This window comes from Tupaia chinensis, unplaced genomic scaffold, assembly GCF_000334495.1.
Source record: "Tupaia chinensis unplaced genomic scaffold, TupChi_1.0 Scaffold000165_2, whole genome shotgun sequence".
NCBI classification, from domain to species: domain Eukaryota; kingdom Metazoa; phylum Chordata; class Mammalia; order Scandentia; family Tupaiidae; genus Tupaia; species Tupaia belangeri.
The window spans coordinates 2,819,398-2,841,235 of NW_006159640.1; the positions used below are offsets into that span (position 1 = coordinate 2,819,398).

Consider the following 21,838-nt stretch of genomic DNA (forward strand, 5'->3'; position numbering starts at 1 on the left):
CCCCCCCCCCCCCCCCCCCCAGCTCAGAGCAAGGAAGGGAGAGCGGGTCCTCCCTCTCTGCACCATGGCTTGGGTTAGCTGGGCGCAAAGCTGAGTGGGGCCAGAGATCCTGAGATCACACATACAGGGAGCCCGAGACGCCACTGGCCTTCGGTACTTCACACCATGGTGAGCCTGTGACAAGGTCTTCAGCCAGCTTGGCCCACAGTAGTGCTCTATAGACCCAGTCGATCGTCCTTCCAGGTCCTGTGTAAGTGCAGCGGGTAAGGCTGCCCATCCCATCTCTGCCTTTTGCTTTGGGAATTCTTCCTTCTTGAGATGCCCTTTAACCCTTGAGACGCCCCCTTTTCCCTGCAGACACTGATATTCCCAGCTAGAGCCTCAAATCCATATCACCGACATTACAAGATTACCCTTCAAGGTGACGTGGACGTAAAAGCTATCAGATCCCGGCACTTTAGCTCTGATGCCTGCTATGGCTCCCCATTGCCCTGCAGATGTCTGGCCTTCGGGGGCCCTTCCTGAGTGCCCCGGCTGGCCCTTCACACTACCACTTCCTACTGGGTTTCAGCCATCTTGCCCTGATGGGCAGTCATGCCACTCGATGGGATCTGACTCCCAGGTCCTCTCCCTCCAAGTTCATCCAAAGCCTCCTCAGAGCAGCCTCAACGTGCCTTCCCAGGTGGGTTCCCCACTCCTTCATTTCCACACACTGGGCTCCATGCCCACCTGCCACCCATTCCCACATGTCCCATGCCTCCACCTGAGATGCCTGGGTCACCACCCTAGCCTCTGAAATGCCACTTCCTGTTGGAGACCCACCTTGAATCCACATGCTCTGACTGGGAGTGGTCTGACCAGCCTGCTGCGTGTGGTCTGCGTCTCTCATGGCCGCCTACTGTAGACCTGGGCAACCTGGCATGGCGACACACCCTGGGCTCTGGAGCCTCACAAACAGGGACTGGATCTCACGAGCCAATCACTTAATCTCTCCGTGCCTCGACATGCTCACTTGTGGCAGGATCCTGGCACATGGCAAGCACTCGGAGGGGTCCTGTTATTTATGTCCAGGTCTGTTTCCCCAGCCAGGCCGTGAGCCCACCTGGGTCGGGGGCAGGTCCCTTTCCATGCCACATCCCCGTAGCACCCACCACAACACCAAAGGGCCTCAGAAACGCTGGCGGAATGGAAAGCATTCACCCCTGCTGCTACTGGGGTTGGGGGGAGGGATGGCGGGGGTCCTGAGCTGAGACCAGGGCAGTGGGTGGTGCAGAATAAAGCCTGGGAACCAACTGGGAGATGAGTGCGGAGGGAGGGGCTGGAGCCCCAGGCAGAGCTGCTGATATGCACTGGGGGTTTTATTGGTTTTCATTAAAATTCCTTCCCGAGGCAGGAGCAGCTACTCCCATAAATAATGGCATAAATATTTTATCTGGTGCCCAAGTCAGTCTAAATGCACGGTGAGGTTGGTGAGAATAATAATGGGAAAACAGTTCAGGGGGGTCCTGGGCTTTTCTGAACTGGACTCAGCAGGCCCAAAGGGGCTTTGTCAGGAAGGTGGGGGCTCAGGGAAGGCGCCAAGTGGGAGGCGTGGTGGGTGGTGTGGGAGAGAAGGGGCTCAGTGGGGTGTGGGCCCTGGGAGCCAGGCGAGTGGATGGGAAGAAGTGCATTCCATACCTGGCTGTGACGGCACCTTACAGGGGCCATGCACTCAGCTCACCTCATGGCATCCTCTGTGCTCAGACACGTGAGTACCTGGCCCCAGGCCGCCCACTGGTCACCGAACGTTTAAAACCAAAGCCCTTCCCACTGCGCCTACTGCCCCTTCCCTTCAGGGAAGGCACGGGAACTCGGAAGCAGTGACTGAGAACCTCAGTAACAACAGCGCCCTGTCTGCCTCCCTAGATCCCCACGGAGGAGAAGAGGGGCTGGTACTTCACCATGGCAACGCTCTTCATCAGGTCAGTCTGGGGGGCAAGGGAGGGACAGGGAGTGCCCTGGCCCGCATAGAGCCCAGGCAGGAGGATGGGGCAGAGGTGGCTGGGCCCCTCCCAGGCAAGGGCTTCCCAAGGCCCCTGCCTGCCCCTGGGAGGAGTGCTGACCAGCCATGTCCCCTTCTTGGCCACAGGCTAGATGGCATCTTTCTGGAGCTGGGCACTGAGGAGCAGAAGAGGCTGCCTGCCTTCAACCGCACGCTGGCCCTGCTCCGGCAAGTCCTCAAGTCCGCAGACCCTGGCCACCGAGGTGGGACCCTTGGGGAGGAGCAGCCTCTGGCAGGGTCTCACCTGTCCCAGCCCTGCCTGCCTCTAGCATCATGCCCATCCCTGGCGCTTTCTCCCAGCGTGGGGCCCTGTTTCTCCCTCGTCCCATCTCATAAGTCCACTCATTCTTCACCTCTAGGGGCCCAGGCACCTGGCCCGAGTGAACGAGCTGAGTCAGGTCTCTGCCTCCTCTCTGGAGTGTGAGCGTTTCCCCCTATTTCCACCTCTCACCCCGTGTTATGGCGGATTGAATGAGGGCTCTGCTGGACAGGAGTCGAGTCATTTTTTCACAAAGTCAGACAACTGGAGCAGAGACTAGAACCCCCAGAGCTGGGGGAGGGTTGGTCAGAGAGAGCTCCGCCCTTGAAGTGAGGTCCCCTAGGTGACATGGTACAGGGAGGACATACCGCCCTGTGCTCACCCCTCGCGTGGCCCCTCTCCCACCTATGTCTCTCTGTCCCTGTGCTACTCTCCGTGACGTCATGCCACTGTCCCTTTCTTTGTCCTCTTGGAGGCTGGAAACGTGAGTAGAGCCTGCTTCCTCTCTGCTTCGGCTCTCTTCCCTCTCTGCGCTGCTGCTTCCTGGAGACCCTCTCCCACCCTTCCCCTCCAGCTCTGGCCTGGTGCTACCTTGGAATGCTGCTGGAGAGGAAGGACACCTTCTCCACCACCCCCATGGGCGTCCACGACTGCGGGTACTCAGGGACCGACCCCCTGGACTGCTTCGGCAAGGTACGTGCCTTCAGCCACACCCAGTCTCCAGATGGGAAGGAGCCAGGTGCCCCGGCCTCTCCTCCCAGAACCCACTGCTCTGGGTGTCATTCCCCAACACGCGCCCTGCCCAGATGGTACCCTGACCCTAGGCCTTTCTATCCTCTCTTCATTCAAGACAACGGTGCTACATTGTCACTGTTCCTCTTTGCCTGCAACCAAGACTCTCCCCAAGCCCAGTCTGACCTAAGCACGTTCTCCAGCCTTGAAACAGACCTCAGGCGTCTCCGCTTGAGGCCTTTGCTGAAATCGTTCCGTGGTTCCTGTCAATGGCATAGTGGAAGGATAGGTCTAGCTGGGCCTCATTGCCAGCTCTGCCCACAGGCCGTGTGACCCAAAGGCAAGCCACTTAGAATGGGCACAGCAATCCGGAGGGTAAGTGCTGTGGCCCGGAGAGAACCCCTGACTCAGGCCCTTCCACCCCCTGCCCAGGGAAACGGGAGCCCACACCGGGAAGAGGGCTTTGCCTGGGCTCCAGAACGGTTTGCTGGATGTGACCAGCGAACACGGCCGTTTCAGTCTGTCCTCTGCTGCTGATAGTGGAATACCACAGACTGGGGAATTTCTAAAGTGTAAAGGTTTATTCAGCTCACAGTTCCGGAGGGCCACAGTGAAGGGGTGGTATCCGGGGAAGACCTTCTTAATGGCAAGAACTCTGCAGAGTCCTAAAGCTGCATAGGATGTCACATGGCGAGAGAACAGGAGCATGTGTCGGCTCTGGTTCTGGCCTATGCCTCTCCCTCTTCGTATAGAGCCACCAGTAGGGGCCGGCGGTAGAGCGGTGGTTGAGGCACTGGACTCCCACATGGCTGCCCATAGTTCAAGTCCTGCACCTGGCAGCTTGCTTTCTCACTTTCCCTCTCTCCCAATGTCTCTCTCTGGTCAAATTAAATAATAATAATAGATAAAAATAAAAAACAAAAAACACCAGTATTTAATCAGGGGGCCCCACTCCAGCGACGACCTAATCCTACTTACTTCCAAAGACTCCACCTCTTAATACCATAGTCCAACTCAGTTTCCACTTTCTTAATACAATCATAATAGCAGGCAGATTTCAGCACGTGAATCCTGGGGGACACATTCCAACCGTGGCCATGGTGGAGAGCACGACAGGGAGTTGGGCCCTAGGGAACTGAGTGCCAGGGGGTTGTAGCCGGCGTGTTGGGTTCCACAGTGTGACTGAACCTGCAGGTGGGTTGAGGCGGACATGGGGAATAAGAGCACTGTGGTGACACGGCTCCCTCCAGAGACAGGCTTCCTGCGGCTTAGCCACCATTTCGCCACTTCCGGCTAACAACTAGACAAACGGCTCACTCATTTCCTCCCACACCTAATGCATAGCGATTGCCAATGCTCAAAAACCGCTTGGCCAAAATCTTCCACTTCCTGGGAAAGCAGGATATGGCCATTGGAACCTGTAACATGGCCCTCGATGTCCTGCGAGATCCAGAGCTCAACAGGGAGGCATACTGCACAAGGGCCAAGGTAGGCCAGCCCCGCCTCACCTCTGCTGAGATAGAAGCCTCTGTCCCCGCTGTGACCCATGATGCTTGACCTTCACTGCCCACTTCCCTCTGGTCATGCCTCCTTTCTTGCAGCCACCTCTGCCCGGGATCTTACTCCCAGGAATCTGACTGGCGTCCTCTCTGCTCCTACAGATCTTGACAAAAGGCATCAAAAGTAGTGTCTTATGGAGAATGTCAGTCTGTCTCGCCAGTATTTTATGTCCTTCTGTCCCGGCTTACTTCTTCTTCTCAGCACTAAGTACTCCCTAAGATACTATTTACTGATGTTTATTGTCTGTCTCCCTAACTAACATATAGGATCCATGAGAACAGGAACTTTATGTTTTTTAGTTTTTGCTATAGGGCGTGCACACTCACTGGAGAGAGAGAGAGAGAAATCACCCCCAGGGGGATGGCCACACTGAAATCCCTTCTCCATTCTCCTCTCAGGATTTTGGGCATGCACACGCATGCACCTGGCATGTTTGTCAAGCCACCAGATCCAGATTCCAACCATGCAGCTGGCCACATGGGATCCAGCTGCCACAGCCCCCACACCACCGGCCAGCCCAGGACAGGAGCTTTGTTCTCTACTGTATCCTGTGTCTGGAACAGTGCCTGGTGCAGAGCAGGCTCTGGGTGGGTCTTTGTTGAGTGAATGAACAGCGACCTTATACAAGGTCTCAACTAGAATGTGATCTCTCTGCTATCACTGTAATTCCCCAAAGAAAATATTAGTGAACCTCTTTTTTTTTTTTTTTTTCACATGTATACAATGAGGTTTACAGAGGTTGTGCCTCTTCCTCTGGGTCACTGGCTAATGGCAGGAAGGAGTGTAGTGGTAGACTAGAATTCAAACCCTACTCCAACCAAGCCAGGGATGCTTCTCCCAGCCTCCCATGGCTGTCCCCTAACTGTAGGCTCTGAGGGCTATAACACAGATAGATACCTTGACAGTAGACAATAATGACCTCTGTCTCCCTTCTAACTTCCTCCTGTCTACCCCTTGCTCCACCTCCCCAGCCTCTAGAATTTAAATCTCCGAATGAGTTGGGGGAAGTGGAAGAAGGGAATGAAAGCAAAGGTCTAGAACCATTGGTAGTTTGATACCGTCAGTTGGGAGCACCTACTGTTCTTCCCAAACCTCTGTTTACATAGAGGCTCACAAAATGGTGCTACCATTCTGTGTAAATGACCCATCCCCATTCACCCCAATCCCAGCCCCTGTTTATTTTGGCGTGGTACTTATCACTTGAAGTGCTTCAGTCTACTGGTTATTTCTGAATGTCTCTCCCCTGTAGAATGTGAAGTTCCACCAGGGCAGGGACTTCATCCATCTTGTCATTACCATACTCCAGTACCCACCTTGGGGCCCAGTACTGTGGGCCCTCAATACGTATTTGTTAAATGATAAATGAATGAATGGCTTTCATTTAATCCAACCTCCTCATTGTACAGACAGGGAAACTAACGCCCAGAAAAGAGGGAGTACCTAGCCCAGGTAGGCACAGGACTAGGACCTGGAATTCCTGCTCCCAGCCTCAGGGGCTTTCTGCTGCACCACAGAACCTCTCTGGATGCTGTTGAGAAAAAGGCTGGCATCACTGAAGGCGGAGGAGGGCAGAGGTCCTTGCTGGGAGCGTCTTTTCTGAGCCAATTCTCTGTCAGCAGATTCACATCAGAGCCTACCTTCATGACCTGGAGCGGGCCAAGATGGGGCTCGGGGGCATGCCTGATAGGAACCACCTGGCCTGTGCCAGGGCTGACCTCGAGGAAGTGATCAAGGTGTGCCCTGGCCTGAAGACCTACCTGGACATCAGCCAGGTAAGGCAGAGTCTTGGCCTAGTCCGCCAGTGGCTTACTAAGAACCCATTGCTCCCTAGCAGGCTAGTCTTGGGCACGAGGACCCAGAGAAGTGGAAGGGGCCTCCCGCTGCCTGGTAACAGTCCCCACCTCCTCCAGCCACAGTGAGGACTGAGATAAAGGGTGTACAGTGTTACAAACAGGGCCTGCCCTTTCATCTACAAGAGATATCTATTCTCTGTGCTCGGGATGGTTGCCACTAGGTGATAGTACCATACATTTTATTTTATCTTAATTAATTTATTTATAACTTGCTATAGGGCGTGTGTGCTCAACTAGAGAGAGACAGAAAGAAAGTGAGAAAGCACTCCCCAGGGGAAATGGCCACACTGCAATTTCTTCTCCTCCGTTCTCCTCGCAGGATTTTGGGCATGCTGGCACCCACCAGCTGTGTCTTTCAAGCTGCCTGGTCAGAACTAAGAGCAGTTGGCCATGTGGGAGCCAGCCGCCTTAACCACCATGTCACCAGTTGGCCCCAATACCATTCTTTTATATGAGAGAAAACAGATCCAGAGATTGGCTCCCTTGGGTTATATGGCTGTGTGTGTGTGCGCGTGCACGTGCTGGAACTGGAATCCGAGTACTGATTCTTTTTCTAGGGAGACTGAGGAATATAATTTGGGTTTCAAAATTGTCGAAGGAGGGAGAGTGGGGCTGAACGAACGAATGAGGGCAATTTTAGCAAAGCGCGGGGAAGGCAGAGCAGCAGCTCACACCGCCGCCCCACACCAGGTCTATTACTACATGGGCGTGGACGCGGTGCAGGAGCTGCTGGCGGTGGACGAGGCGGCGCTGAACCAGGCGCTGGTCTTCCTGGCCAAGGCCGGCGAGTCCGAGCTGGGCGCCATGCTGCCGGAGCTGCAGCTGCTACGCGGCAAGTGCCTGCGGATCAAGGGCGAGGAGGCCAACGCGGCAGCCTGCTTCAAGCGCGCGGTGGAGCTGGACGACGCGGGCTCCAGCCACACCGAGGGCTTCGGCTGCCTGCTCGAGGCGCTGCTGGCACAGTGGAGCCAGGCACAGCTGAGCGACGGCGAGCTGGTGGGCGAGGTGGACACCTGGCTGCGCCGGGCACAGGGCAAGTACCCCGCGGCGCGCCTGCGCCAGGAGCTGCAGCGTGTGTGGCGCGGCCACACGGACGAGGTGCTGGGGCTGGCCCGGGCCTTGGTGGCTCAGGGACGGCCCGCGCTGGTGCGGCTTCTCTTTGAGACCATGGAGCAAGAAGGTGAGGGTGCGCCAAGGGGTCGCAGGGCGTTTTCTTTCTGAGGCCGCCGTACCCAGGTCTGAGGCCACCAGACACCCGGCTAAGCCCCGCCCACTTAGGTTGGGTGGCCGGAGCCAATCAAATTCTTTTTCGGGAATTGTGAATGGGGCATTGAAGCACTAGGACAGTTTCAAGGGCAGCAGGCCTGACTCAGGAGGGCAAAGACATTGGGACCAGACCTAAGAGGCCACCGGGAAACTGCCACATGGGGGGACAGAATATTACAGACATGCAGAGAAAATAGGGTGGTGCGATGGTTTCTTCTGAGAGAAACAGAAGGGAGTGGCCCTGGGCGTGGCCCTTTTCTCATCCCTGCTCGGTCTCTGAAGCCTGAGTGCCTGTCTGTGGATCCTCCTGAGCCACCTGGTGGCCTTGTAGTAATGCCCCTTTATGCCAGGTGGCTGGAGGGGACCTCGGGTCCTGCAACCTGGAAAGGCGAGCTTGTACACTGAGTCAGTTTCCCCGCAGGGTTCGGCTTAACTAAACCGGGGTGCTCAGGCTCGGCCCCACCTCTGCACCCGTTTTCCAGCAGGCCTCATCCTGGGTCAGCTTGGACCGAAGGCCTCCCAAACTCTCTGACCTAAAGGCCAGATACAGAACCTTTATTGGACTCCCCTGTTCTCAAGGAACCTACAGATCCCCTCTGTTAAGGAAATGCCACTTGCCCCCACTCTTGAACATTCCACAAGAGGATGAAGAAAATCTTGGAATTGACACTCTCAGCGTCATACCCATAGTCTTAGGTGTGGAGTTTTTGTCAAAGGTGTAATCTCTGGTTGCCACCAAACCTTCGAATGAGTGGGCTGGGGTCTATAGCCTCACACATCAGGGCTTACTTGACCCCCAAATACCAGATTCCTTCTTGCCAGACTCCAGGAATGCTGGCTATGCAGAATTGCTACAGCAACCTCCCATGATAGTTTGCAATTTCCTCTTTTTTTGAGAGAGAGATTTTTGCAATAGAGTACATGCACTTGCCAGAAAATCAGAGAGAGACAGAGAGACAGGAAGCAAGAAATATCCCCCCCCCCCAAGGGGATGGCCACACCACAATCCCTTCTCCTCCATTCTCCTCTCGGGATCTTGGACACACACGCACATAGGCCTGGCTTGAGTTTAAGTCACCAGGTTCGGGATTCGAACTGCAATCTACTACATGGGAGTCCAGTGACATAGCCATTATGCCACCTGCTGGTCCCGGTTTGTGATTTCTTTTGCACAGTTTTCTTTCTTTGAAAAGCTATACCAGTGCTTTGCTCACTCCCTGTCCTCAGACGTTAGCAGAGGCAGCCAGCACCCTTGCCCTCTGTCCCGTATAGCCACTGACGGATGGAGAGCAGCCTGAAGCACAGTGCGCTGTTTTCCCAGCGCACTCCAGGGCTCTCGGTGTGCGCTGGGAAAACAAGTCACACCGGGAGGTGGCTTGTCCAGAGTCACACTTCCCACCCTCCCAGCCTGTACCTCACACTCACTTTCAGCATTTTTCAGGTTTGGAAAAATGCTAATAAACGGATTAAAACGGAAGTTCTGTTTCTGTGTTAAAGGTTTGTGTGTCACTTGTCCCACGGGGTACCCTGATCACATTTGGTCAATGCCCTGACACTAACGGTGGCATTCCAGCCAGATCGTGCCCTGTGAAATCTGGACAGTAAGGCCACCCTGAATTCATGGCTCATCCAGGCTCGCCACTGTGGATGGTGACATTCTTGCCCTTCCTCCTTCTCCTCTCACCTTCACTGCAGCAGAGCCTGGAGGTGATTCAAGAGCAGGAAATACACACAGTTCCGTCCACTTAGCTGCACCCCCCCCCACCTCTTCTCCACGCAAGACCGTGATCTGGACCTTCCCCCGGATGGGAACTGTTTCTTTCTTCTCCTGTTTCTGCAAACAGACATACTGGATTCCAGGCAGTTTGCCGGTGAACCACACAAGTTGAAGACATTTGTCTCCCCTCCACACCCCAGCTTCCCAGTTTTTCTTTTCTTGCTTTTCCTGTCCCCAGGGCCATGCATTTCTCCCTTCCTTACATTCCTTCCTGCCCCTCCTGCTGTAACCTTTTCAAGAAACTTCTTTTCTGACCATCTCATTCACACCGATCATGTAAGTGGTTTACAAATACCCACTACAGCTTGTCTCAGGGGTATCTGCGCATGAACCAAACCCCATTTCCCAGACTGCCTACTGTGTGCTAGGCACATGCATGTAGTCTAGTTTAATTCTCTCAACAGCCCTGAAGGATAAGCATTATAATCCTCATTTTACAGATGAGGAAACTGAAATCCAGAACCAGGTCACAGGTAAGTATGTGAAGAGTTGGGACTTGAACCAGCGAACCAGCCCCATTTGTGCTGCTCCTGGAACATGCCCTCCACTGGGGCATCTTCCGTTTAGAGTTGGATCTCCTCAGTGCCCTGGGAGCACCAGACCTCACCTATACTTTTACCTCGATCTCTGCTCGGACTACCTGACCTCTGTGCCTTGTACTCCCAGGAGGACCACCACTCCCATTCATTCACTCAACACATATCTACCTAGCCATGTGCCAGGCAGAGAGCCAAGCTCAGGGGCTGCAGTAGGGAACAAAGCAGTCCCTGCCCATGCCTTCAGGGAGCTCGCAGTGTAGACCATGCAGAGCAGCTATGCAAGCTTTAGAAAACAGTGTGGCAAGCTATTGAAGGCTTTAGGTGCAGAGCTGGCTACCCACACCCCTACACCAGCCATACTCATCTAGGGAGAGGAGCCTTTCCACAGCCCCGTGGAGGAGATCAGGGCTGTCCCTGGAGCTTGAGGCCTGGCCCTTAGACGCCCCTGTTGAGTGAGCCACAGTTAAGGCCAGGCCTGCTGGTCCCCTGGGCCCATAGCTCCAGCTGGTGGAGAGGCCAGTGGGTGAGTGCTTTCTATTTCATTACTCAAGCCCTGTAAGACACCGTGCCCATTGGGTGGCTGGGAGGACAGCCCACACAGAGGACAGACCTCCAACTGAAGCAGCAGGAGTCCCTCAGGAGAACCCTGCGGAGTGAAAGCCTTACTGACCTGGTAATCAGCGTAACGAGAGTGAGTCCCATTGTGTGGCCTGTCCTTTCCTTCCTCCATGACTAGCTGTCACCATCAGGCAGCCAGAAACTTCCATTCAGATAGCATGAGCAAGGCTCACTGAGGATCATGAAAATGGATAGGAATCCTCAGTTGTAGGGTTCCAGAACCTCAGAATTAGGAAAAAAAATCTTAGTCATCACCTCTTTCAGTGCCCCATCTAGAGCAGGACTTGCCTCTACAGTAAGAGTTCTGAAAGGAGGTCTAAACGCTTATGTGCCTGCAGCAGACAGGCAGCTCGCTACCACCTGGAGGAATCAATTCCATTTTCAGTAGGTTTAAATTGTACATTTGTCCTTCTCTTGAATCAAAATCTTCCCACTGTCATTTCTTTCCCTGGTTCATGTTCACCTTCTGAGGCCATACAGAATAGATCTTAATATGGGACCAGCAGTTGGCATAATGGCTATGTCGCTGGACTCCCATGTAGTCAATGGAGGTTCGAGTCCCAGGCCTGGTGGCTTAAACTCACACCGGGCGCATGTGCATGCATGCCCAAGATTCCGAGAGGAGAATGGAGGAGAAGGGATTGCAGCATGGCCATCCCCCTGGGGGGTGATTTCTGTCTGTCTCTCTCCGTCTTTCTGGCAAGCGCAGACACCCTATAGCAAAAACCTCTCCAAAAAGAAGAAGAAGGAGGAGAAGGAGAAGGAGAAGGAGAAGGAGAATAGACCCTAATAAGCAGAGTGGCCTTGAACAAGTCACATTCCCCAGGCCCATGATCTTGTTCTCTTTGAGTTGTTCAGAGGGTGATGGCTACTCTGACAGCTCCAGGCTGAGCTCTGGCCTGGCCTCCAGCTGCCGGCACCCAGCCCAAGACCTGCACAGACCTTCCAGCTAGTAGTGGAAGGAACAGAACAGGGCTCTTCCTGTCCCTCATCAGGCCCCGTGGGAGCATCCTGTGTGGATGATGGTGGCTGGATGCCAAATGAAGTGAAATATCTCCTTTTCTCAGGCTGTTAACTTTTTTCTTGTTTAAGGAAGGGGAGGATAATGACATTAGCACTTTACAACTCAGCAATAAAATAAGCAGATGGAAACAGATCCCCAGCAAGCCTGGCATGCTTCCAGCAAGACACCCTCCCGGCTCCATGGGGCCGAAGTCCTGTTGGGATTTACTGATGGGAGGCGCTTCCCTCTTCCTCCCCAGCTCCTCTCCACACACAGCCACAAACACTGCACACTTGGCTCTGCACCTGCCCTCATTTCCTGCTTCCATGCCCCTGCTGCATCTGTCTGACTACCCACAGCAGCTTGCCTGTCCCCAGGTCTGACTGGGGTATAACCTCTCCAGTTTTCAGGTGAGGAGAAGAGGAGAGGGATGGTTTTCATGAGGGCGTGATGAGCAGACTCTGGTGGCCTCAAGGTGGCCACAATTTGAGCAGGCAAGGATCCTACAGGGAAGTCGTAGGAAGTAGTAGAAAGCTGACAGTGAACATCAAAACTGTTCACCGAACACTTGCCATGGCCAGGTAGTGCACCTGCATTGCACGCCCTTACCCCGTGTAGTCCTCACAGGCCTGGAGGCCGTGTGATCCGTCTCGTTCCTGTTTCATAGATGAGGAAACCGAGGCTCAGAGAGGGTAAATGACTTTCCTAGGTCCTGAGGTCACACCGCACTATCAGGCAGGCTAACGAGGGTTAATGCATGGCTTTGTAACTACTTGGGGTTTCAATTACTTTCCCTCCTGTCACATACGTTGCCCTGAAAACTGACCATGTAAAATGTGGATAGGTTTTTCACGTTGATATTGCCAAACCAGTCGATAGCTCTGCGGTAGGGCTTGCGGTGGGGCAGGCTCTATTTTGGCATGTCAATAATATCGTTGAACTGCAGCTCCTGGGTGAGTTGTATGTGTCATCCACACAAAAAAAGAAACCAACAAAAGGACTCCTACTGTGATGGAGATACGGCGTTTCGTCTGCCAGCACCCTTCCCTGTCTGAAAGCACACTGCTCCTTCCCCGGCTCAGCATGTTTTTCAAGCCACAGGGTCCAGAACCCAAACGGCAGAGCTGGCCATGTGGGATCCAGCGCCCTAACCTCCATGCCACCTGCTGGCCCTAAACCTCTTTTCTTATAAATCCCCTGGTCTCAGATACTCTGTCATACCAACACAACAGACTGAGATGGAAGGAATGGCGTGAATACAGGGCGCAATGATGAGTGAGTTGGGGCTGCAGATGATTGGGCTTCCATCCCAGCAGGGACCTCTGGAACACTGTGCATTGTGCCCGAGAACTACCCTACCCCCAGAGCTAAGGAGGCTGGGGTATCTGTCCTTCAGTGTCCATTCATCCTTGACTGAAGATCCCTCCCAGGAGCATCACTGCCCAGTGCTTCCTGTGCCACATGGGCTGAGAACAAGCCCTCAGGTTTAATTGTTCCTCCCCCAGTATGAGTGGCGGTAGAAGTTGCCAATCATCATGTCCTGACCTCTGATTGCAAGAACAGACAAGTGACCCGAGTTGGGCCAATCAGAGTCCTTCAGAGAATTTTCTAACTCAGCCCAGGGGAAAGAAGATGCTCTCTGCTGGCACCGCTGTGAGTGACTGTCCCAGTTCAAATTTGGCTGTGAGCATTGAAGACCTGAAAAACAGAATCTGAAACAGGATGGCCATTTATCAATCCTGTCCTGCAAGGCCAGCTCAAGTATCACCTCAGAGTTCCCCCATATCTCCTGTGGCCACACCCACCTGGTACACAACCACGTCACCCTAGGGCAAGCATCTGCCACTCTCTACCTGAGGGTAGAAGGACAGATACCCCTCTCTGGTGAGTGATGTGCCCTACAGCAAAACTTTAAAAAGGAAAGCGATTTATTTGGCTCGTGATTCTGGTGGCTATAAAGTCCAAAAGCATGAGGCTGGCACTCACACTGTACGACAACATGGAAGAGAGAAGCAGAAAAAAGGAAGACAGGCACATGGAGAAAGAGAGAGATCTCCGGGCAGAGAAGGAAACCATTGCTTTTATAACAACCTGCTCTCAGGGAACTAATTAATGAGGACTTGCACACACACACACACACACACACACACACCACCACCACCACCACCCAGTGGTATTAATTAAGAATTTTCTAACTCAGCCCAGGGGAAAGAAGATGCTCTCTGCTGGCACCGCTGTGAGTGACTGTCCCAGTTCAAATTTGGCTGTGAGCATTGAAGACCTGAAAAACAGAATCTGAAACAGGATGGCCATTTATCAATCCTGTCCTGCAAGGCCAGCTCAAGTATCACCTCAGAGTTCCCCCATATCTCCTGTGGCCACACCCACCTGGTACACAACCACGTCACCCTAGGGCAAGCATCTGCCACTCTCTACCTGAGGGTAGAAGGACAGATACCCCTCTCTGGTGAGTGATGTGCCCTACAGCAAAACTTTAAAAAGGAAAGCGATTTATTTGGCTCGTGATTCTGGTGGCTATAAAGTCCAAAAGCATGAGGCTGGCACTCACACTGTATGACAACATGGAAGAGAGAAGCAGAAAAAAGGAAGACAGGCACATGGAGAAAGAAAGAGATCTCTGGGCAGAGAAGGAAACCATTGCTTTTATAACAACCTGCTCTCAGGGAACTAATTAATGAGGACTTGCACACACACACACACACACACACACACCACCACCACCACCACCCAGTGGTATTAATTATTCATGAGGGATCCACCTCCCATGTCCTAACGACCTCCCAGTAAGCTCTGTCTCCCAACACTACCCCACTGGATATCAAATTATAGCATGAGGTTTCAGGGCACACAACACTCAAACCTCCCTTCCTTATCTCACTCCCCCACTCTCCTAGCAGTGCCTCTTGGGTCACCTCTCAAATAAATAGCTGGAACTCAAGTCCTGGACTCAGGGTCTGCTTGGAGGGGGAGCAGATTTACTCCCTGGGTTAGTCAATTTTATGCACCAACTTGGCTGAACTACTGCTCTGTCTCGAATGTATGAAGGAATTAGTCCCTTATAAAAGGGGCTTCCGAGAGCCACCTGATACTTTTTACCCTCCCATCTCTTCTGTCCTATAAGAACACAGCATTCCTCCCTTTTTGTCCCCTTCTACCATGTGAGGACACAGCGAGAAGGTGTCATCTTAGAAGCAGAGAGGGGCCCTCATATGACACTGAACACCAGTGACTTGACTGGACTTCCAACCTCTAGAACTGTAAGAAGCAAATTTCCATTCTTAGAAATTACTCAGTCTCTGTATTTTGGTATAGTAGCAGTAAGACAGACTAAGACAGCCATGGTTAAAAATACTTGGTTAAAAATTATTCTGGATGTATCTGTGAGAGCAGGTGCCAGGTGCCCTTCAAATGCTTTACATACATAATTTCATTTAATTACTTAAAAGACATTATTTCATTATACACTTAATCTTACCAAAAAATCAGAAAATATTTACAGCATTAATATTTACACACAATGCTTTTTGTTTACAAATTTCATAATATTGTTTGCTTGATCTTCATGGCATTTCAGTAGACTCACATTGTAGGGTAGCCAAGACCAGAAAAGTCTAGTCAGTTGCCCCAGGCCACGCGGCCCGTAAGTGCAAGAGCAGGAAAGCAAACCCAGGTCTGTCTGGCCCCAGAAGCTACACTCCTCTCTAAAACACTAGCTCTGGAGAGAATGGACCCCACCTGACTCAACATCTTTTTCCTCACCCTTACTCACACCCTGCATCAAAGAAAAAGGGCAATGGTTTAGAGGAACGTATTGAAATCCCTGGGACCAGCAGTTGGCATAATGGCTATGTCGCTGGACTCCCATGTAGTCGACTGCGGTTTGAGTCCTGGACCCAGTGGCTTAAACTCATGCTAGGCACGTGTGCGTGTGTGCTCAAGATCCTGAAAGAAGAATGGAGGAGAAGGGATTGTGGCGTGGCCATCCCCCCAGGGGGTGATTTCTTGCTTTCTGTCTCTCTGCCTGTCTCTATCTTTCTGGCGAGCACACGCACCCTATAGCGAAAACCTCTCCAAAAAAAAAAAGAAAGAAAGAAAGGTACTGAAATCCCACTATCCTTTCTGGTGAGAGAGACCAGGGGAACTGCTGAAGTCACACCCAGAATTCAGATATGTGATTTCAGCCTTTGTCTTCGAGTGCCCACACTGTGCCCCAGACATCCGGCTACATCAGTGCTCTGCAGAGATAGCCCAACACAGGTGCTCAACAATAAGTCATTGCTTGACAGATGAGCTACTGCTATTTTGTTTTGATTTTTTAAAATGATTTATTATCATCTTCAAAAAAATTTTTTTGGCTATAGGACACGTGAGCCCATTACAGAGAGACAGAGAGAGAAGGAAAGTGAAAGAGCAAGCCTCCATGTCTGGGGCTCAAACTGCGGTTGGCCATGTGGGAGTCTAGCACCTTAACCACCATGCTACCTGATGGCCCCTAACTATTAATGTTTTGGCCTTGCATTTTTAGCAGGGCATTCTTATGAACTGAGGGAAATATTTAGAAACACATTAACGACATTAACAACTAGGTATGCGCCAAGAACATCTAGCAGAACTGCAGATGAGTAAGACATGGGTCTTCCCCTCTGGGAAGGGTTGAAGAGACGCACTTTTTGTATTGTAACGTGATCTACTGCGCGGCAGGCATTGCACCGGCTGGGGCAAACTGCCAACGTTAGTAATAACAGTAATAGCAAACATGATTGACCCTGGACCTTGTGCCAGGCAGTGTGCTAATTCATTTCATCTTCCTCATGTCTCTATGAGGGAAAGGTCACTAAGGATAAGAAATCTGAGGCTTAGGGATGCTCAGCGTCTCCCCCAGGAGCATGTAGTAGGTGGGTAGGAAAGTGAGGGTTTGCACTCAGGTCTGTTCGGCCCATCACACATACACACATGTCTGTGATGCACCTCCGAGAGCGAGCAGGCCAGGAGAGAGGCTCAGAAAAATTCTCAGGGGCTTCAGAGGACAGAGTCCGTGGCAGTGGGAGTTTCAGGAAGGGTTCCTGAAGAGGGCGCCATTCGCAGGGTCCTGCAGAGGGCGCCATTCGCAGGGTCCTGCAGAGCTGCGATTCAGCAGAGGGAGCGGAGCTATACAGTCAGTCTGCTTGGGTATCTTTGGATATGGCAAGATAGCTTGGTACAGCAAGTTGCTATTGGGAACCTTCTAGCAATTAACAGAATATGGCCGGGAATTTTGCTCAGAGGAGGAATTTGCGTATGTTGGAGGTGAGGACAGAAGGAAGTATAATTTCGATGGCCTGAGAGAAAAGGTAAATTACAGCCTGTTCCAGCAGCTTTGCCACATCTGGCTCCAGGTGCCTCTCCAGCTGTGTGTCTGTGACACCTGCTATGCTCATCTGTTCGCCTTTGTCCTCACAATCAGTAGCCATTTACTGACCCTCGGACCAAACTGTTTTTCTATTCCTGCTTCGTTGCCCAGGAAGTTCCTACTTATTCTTTAAGGCCCACTTCCAGGTTCCCGTTTCCGAGAAGCCCTCTCTGACCCCACCTCGTGGTTGGATTCTGTCTTATCCCCTTACAGGGCTGTTCCCTTGGTACCTTGCTCTTCTCTCTTCACGGCTTCTTTCCTGGGGGTCTGAAAAGCAGCTTCTCCGGGAGCTGTGAGCTCGTGGGATCAAACCCTGACTCCGCCTGCGTTTGCTCATCAACACATGCTCGGAGGCCCTCTTGGTGCTCTGGGTGCCAGGATGATTTTGTGTCCTTACACTCAGAGGGCGAGACAAGCCCACATTTATTGGTGGATACATTAAAATAACAGACAAACAAAAAGCAAGGCCCTTCCCGCTCAGAACAAAGGACACCGAAAGCAGCAGAGTGTCCTAGTCTGGCCAGCAGAAGCTCCCAGAGTGTGGCGTTTCCCCAGGGCTGGGACAGGTTGGGGGCACCTTTCCTCTTCTCTTTTTTTCTTTTTGCTAATTAATAAGAGAGTGGATGTATGACTGAATTTCGCACACGGCTTTGCTCATCTATTTTTTATCTCTAAGAACTGGTGAGGCTTTCACCATGGATGTGCTCGGCAAATCAGGGCATCCAGTTAATTACTGATCAATTGATGGAAATACCACACGGGAAGTTGCTCACAGTGAGAAGCCTGGATTCTGGGTCTCCCCATCCTGGGGATTCTACCACCCAGGACTTTCCCAAAGGGGAGCAAATCTACCCTGCTGGGGCGGTCTTGGCCTGGCTACACCGCTCCAGGCTGTGAACCTCCTGCACACTCACAGTCAAGTGCCCATTCTCTCTGCCTCCCAAAGGGGTCCTGAGCATTAATTAGCTCCCATTAGTAAAGTGCTCTGAAGATGCAGGGGTGGATAAACACCACAAGTCATCAGGCCTCACCACACCACTCTGCTTCAAGCTGGGGACTGCTAATTGAGAAATAATTAACACCTCGGGTGCAGAGGACACTGCCTGGCTTGGCCGGGATTGGAAAGGATGTAATAACATGCCCAGGGAGCAGGGAGAGAGAGGCTACATTGGCTGTGTGGGTCCTGGAACGTTCTGGAGATTACTTGCCACTTGCCCCACGAGGGGGAGCAAGGGGTATTGCCCCAGTGGAACCTCTGGGACCACAGTCCCCAGGGACAGCTCCCCACCTGGTGCTGAGCCGCAGACACTGAACAGGCTCTTAGAGACAAAAGATCTCCAGTTGACCAGCTCTTCCCAGCCTCCCAGCTGTGGGCAGATGCCAGTTGTGCGCTTCGCCCAAGCTGTATGGCCTCAGCTTTAAGGCAGGATGTTAACATGCGCGCTGCCCCAAACACTGGCACTACCAGGTTGTCGAGTGCCTTTCTGCTGGGCCAGGGGAATCTAACCCAGGCTCCCACTAGGATCTTCAAGGCAATGTAAAATACTGAGCCTGGGCCAGACAGCTGCAGGTGGGAGGAGTGCGGTCTAGGTTGAGAAGCACTGCCCTGGCTATGTGCCAAGAGTGTTGTTAGGAGCTGTGAGAAGTAAAGATGCAAACCGTACCACACCCCAAAATCCTCTCATATCTGTCAGTTCCTGATCTGTGCCCTTGAGGGTCCTGGTCCCTCTGCCTGGACATTCTGCTCCATTTCTGCTGCCATTCTTGTCTTGGTAAACCTCATTTATCCTTCAGGCCCAACTCAAAGGTCACCTCCACCATGAAGCCCTCCTTCCCCATGCTCCCACAGGGCTTTACTCAGTCCCCTTTCTGCCACCAGCTACACAGCATTGTTCTAGAAAATGCTGCTGGTCTGAGAGCTTCTTTTTTTTCCAAATTAATTTATTTTACATTCATTCACTGAGCATCATCATAGCATACAACATGTGATTTCCCATCCAGAATACATTGCATAGTGGCTTAATCATGCATGTTATCATCGACAAATAATTTTCCATTTCTTGTTTCATATATATGTATATACTTTTCCCCCTATTTCTCACCCTCTGCCATTTCCCACCCTCCTCCCTCACTGTCTCTGGTGTCTACAGTTGCTTTCCACGCCTTCCCTCACACACACATTTTATTGATTCACAAAATATCTTAATTAATCTAACTACTTCCAATAGCAAGTGCAGCTGATATATACGTACCTGTAAACACATGTCTGACTTCAGGCATGAAGTTCTGAGTAGAATGAATATACTTAAATAGATACAGGTACTTTTATTAATTAAATTAATAAAATGGGCATTTTAATTAATTAATTAAATAGATATTTTTAACATAATTTTTAATTTCAAGAAAAGCAAAATCAAAATTTTTAAAAAATGCTGAGAGAGCTTTGCTTAAAACTTAAAGCCAGGAAACAGGTTAGGATTCCGTTCAAATAGTAGGTACATGAACCTATCGGCAGCTCAAGACAAGACAAAAATTCTTAAATCTGGAAAACAAAGCATAGAAAAAAATCAGTACTGTTTTAATCAAAAGTTGTAAGATTCTACTTCACCAGTTCAGTCTCATGTACTTAATCTAATTTCTGTTGTGGTCCCATCTTCTCGTTTAAATTCTGGAACACAACCTTCAAATCTAGACTTGTCCCTATCATTAAGTTGACAATTTTCTTGGTTGTTTTTGAATTCTTATTTCTATGTTTCTGTATTTAGTTTTCCTGGTATACCACTCACTTCAAAACTTCTTGGAAAGCTGGACTGGTGTTGGTAAATTCTTTCAGGTTTTGTTTATCTGAGAATGTTCTTTTATTTTCTTTCCATATAAAAGATAATCTTACCAGGTACATTATTCTTAGTTGAAATTGTTTTTTCCTTAACACTTGGAATCTATTGTCCCATTCTTTCCTCGCTCGCATTGTTTCCAATGAGAGGTCTGCTGTTAGCCTGATGGGATGTCCTTTGTAGGTAACTTGCCATTTCTCTCTTGCCAATCTTAGTTTCTTTGTCTGTGGTTTTGATCAACCTGGCTATAATGTGTCTCGAATAAGATCTTCTTGGGTTGATTCTATTTTGGATCCTTTGTATTTCTTGGGACTGGATCTTTGAATGCTTCTCTAGGTTTGGAAAGTTTTCTTCTAGGATTTCATGGAACAGATTATCAATGATGCCTTTATTAGTCTCATCACCTTCTAGAATACCAATTATCCAGATGTTTGGACATTTAATTGTATCTAGTATTTCTCATATATTATTCTCATTTTAGGGGGCTATTTTTTCCAGTCTTAGTAGTAGATTTTTCTAGGCCAGTGATTCTGTCTTCTACAATGGAGATTTGATCCTCTGTATGAACTAGTCTACTTTCAATACTTTCAAGGGAGGTTTTGATCTCCTGTATTACAGTCTTCTTCTCTAACAACTCCATTTAATTCTTTATTCCTCACTTCCTGGAACTCATTGTTTCTTTTCTCCGCATCTTCTGGAGTTAATTGTCTCTCTTGCATCTCTGTTAGCTTTGTCACTATGAATATTCTGAATTCTTTACCTGACAGTTCCACAAGTTCCTATGTAATGTCTGTGGATGATGAAGGGCTGTTCTTTTCCCTTGAGGGAGAGATATTTTCTTGTGTTTTTTTTTTTTTTTTTTTTTTTTTTTTTTTTTTTTTTGTGCCCCTGTGGTGATTTCTGGTTATCTGATGGGTTGTGTGTTTCTTCCTAATTCTTAAAGTTCAGTCTGAGCTGTCATAGGCTTGCTGGAAGAGGTAATCTGCAATCTCTCTTCTGTTTTTCACCCTTGTGTGTCAGATTCAGTGGGAATTAAGGAATATTCTGACCCAATCTAGAAATGGGTCTGTACAGAGAAGTCTCAGCAGAAAGTCTTCATTTTTAGTCCCTGAAAGCAATATTTCACAGCTGGAGTTCAGTAGCCATCTCAGAATTGGCTTTGGTTGTTGCCGCTCCTAGATGGGAGGGCCTGAGAGATTCTTGGGGCCAGTGTCAGAATTACCAGTGTCTTACATTGGGGCTGGTATGTTTTAGGCACTCGAGAAACAGTTGTGTTTTGTTTTTTTTTCTTTTTAATACTTTTTAAAGTTTATTTATTTATTTATTTTAATTTGAGCAGAGAGGGACAGAGCGAGAGTGAGAGAGAGATGAAGAGGGAAAGTGAGCTGTCAAGTCCAGGACCCAAACCATGGTCAGCCTTGTAGGAGTCCAGCGCCCTTAACCACCATCCTACCTGCTGGCCAAAAACTGTTATTAGGCCAAGTTACATGATATGCAGCTCCTACCTCAGAACATTTGCACTTATCATCTCCATATCTGAAACAGTCTTCCTCCCAGATATCTGTGAGGCTCTGTCTCTCATCTCCTTTAGCTTTTTGCTAAAATGTCACCTTCTTATTTAGGCTTTCTTTGTTCTTTTTTTTTTTTTCCCTGCTTTATTATATTTAATTTTTATTTGAGGAGGCAAAACTCAACATGGCTGATGTTAAACTTATTTTGTAAATCAATTATTTGCTGCACAAATATGTAGATGATATCCATATATTGAAGGAAAATACGCAAGATCTTCTGAGGAGGTAATTCCATTGGCTCCTTGTTCTATTTTTTTTTTTTTTTTTGGAGAGGCTTTTTGCTATAGGGCGCGTGCGCTCGCCAGACAGACAGAGAGACAGACAGAGAGCGAGAAATCACCCCCCAGAGGGGATGGCCACGCCGCAATCCCTTCT

General features: G+C 50.5%; 1 protein-coding gene across 1 annotated transcript in view; it reads left to right on the forward strand.

The window, feature by feature from the left end:
• TTC22 (tetratricopeptide repeat domain 22) overlaps nucleotides 1-8,664 on the forward strand; it is a 21,269-nt gene extending 12,605 nt beyond the window's left edge. Inside the window, 6 exon segments of the mRNA XM_006146107.3 lie at nucleotides 1,906-1,961; nucleotides 2,129-2,244; nucleotides 2,875-2,993; nucleotides 4,377-4,520; nucleotides 6,212-6,364; nucleotides 7,136-8,664. Coding sequence (XP_006146169.1) covers nucleotides 1,906-1,961; nucleotides 2,129-2,244; nucleotides 2,875-2,993; nucleotides 4,377-4,520; nucleotides 6,212-6,364; nucleotides 7,136-7,666 — 1,119 coding nt within the window. The 3' untranslated portion in view covers nucleotides 7,667-8,664.
• The last annotated feature ends 13,174 nt before the right edge of the window (nucleotides 8,665-21,838 follow it).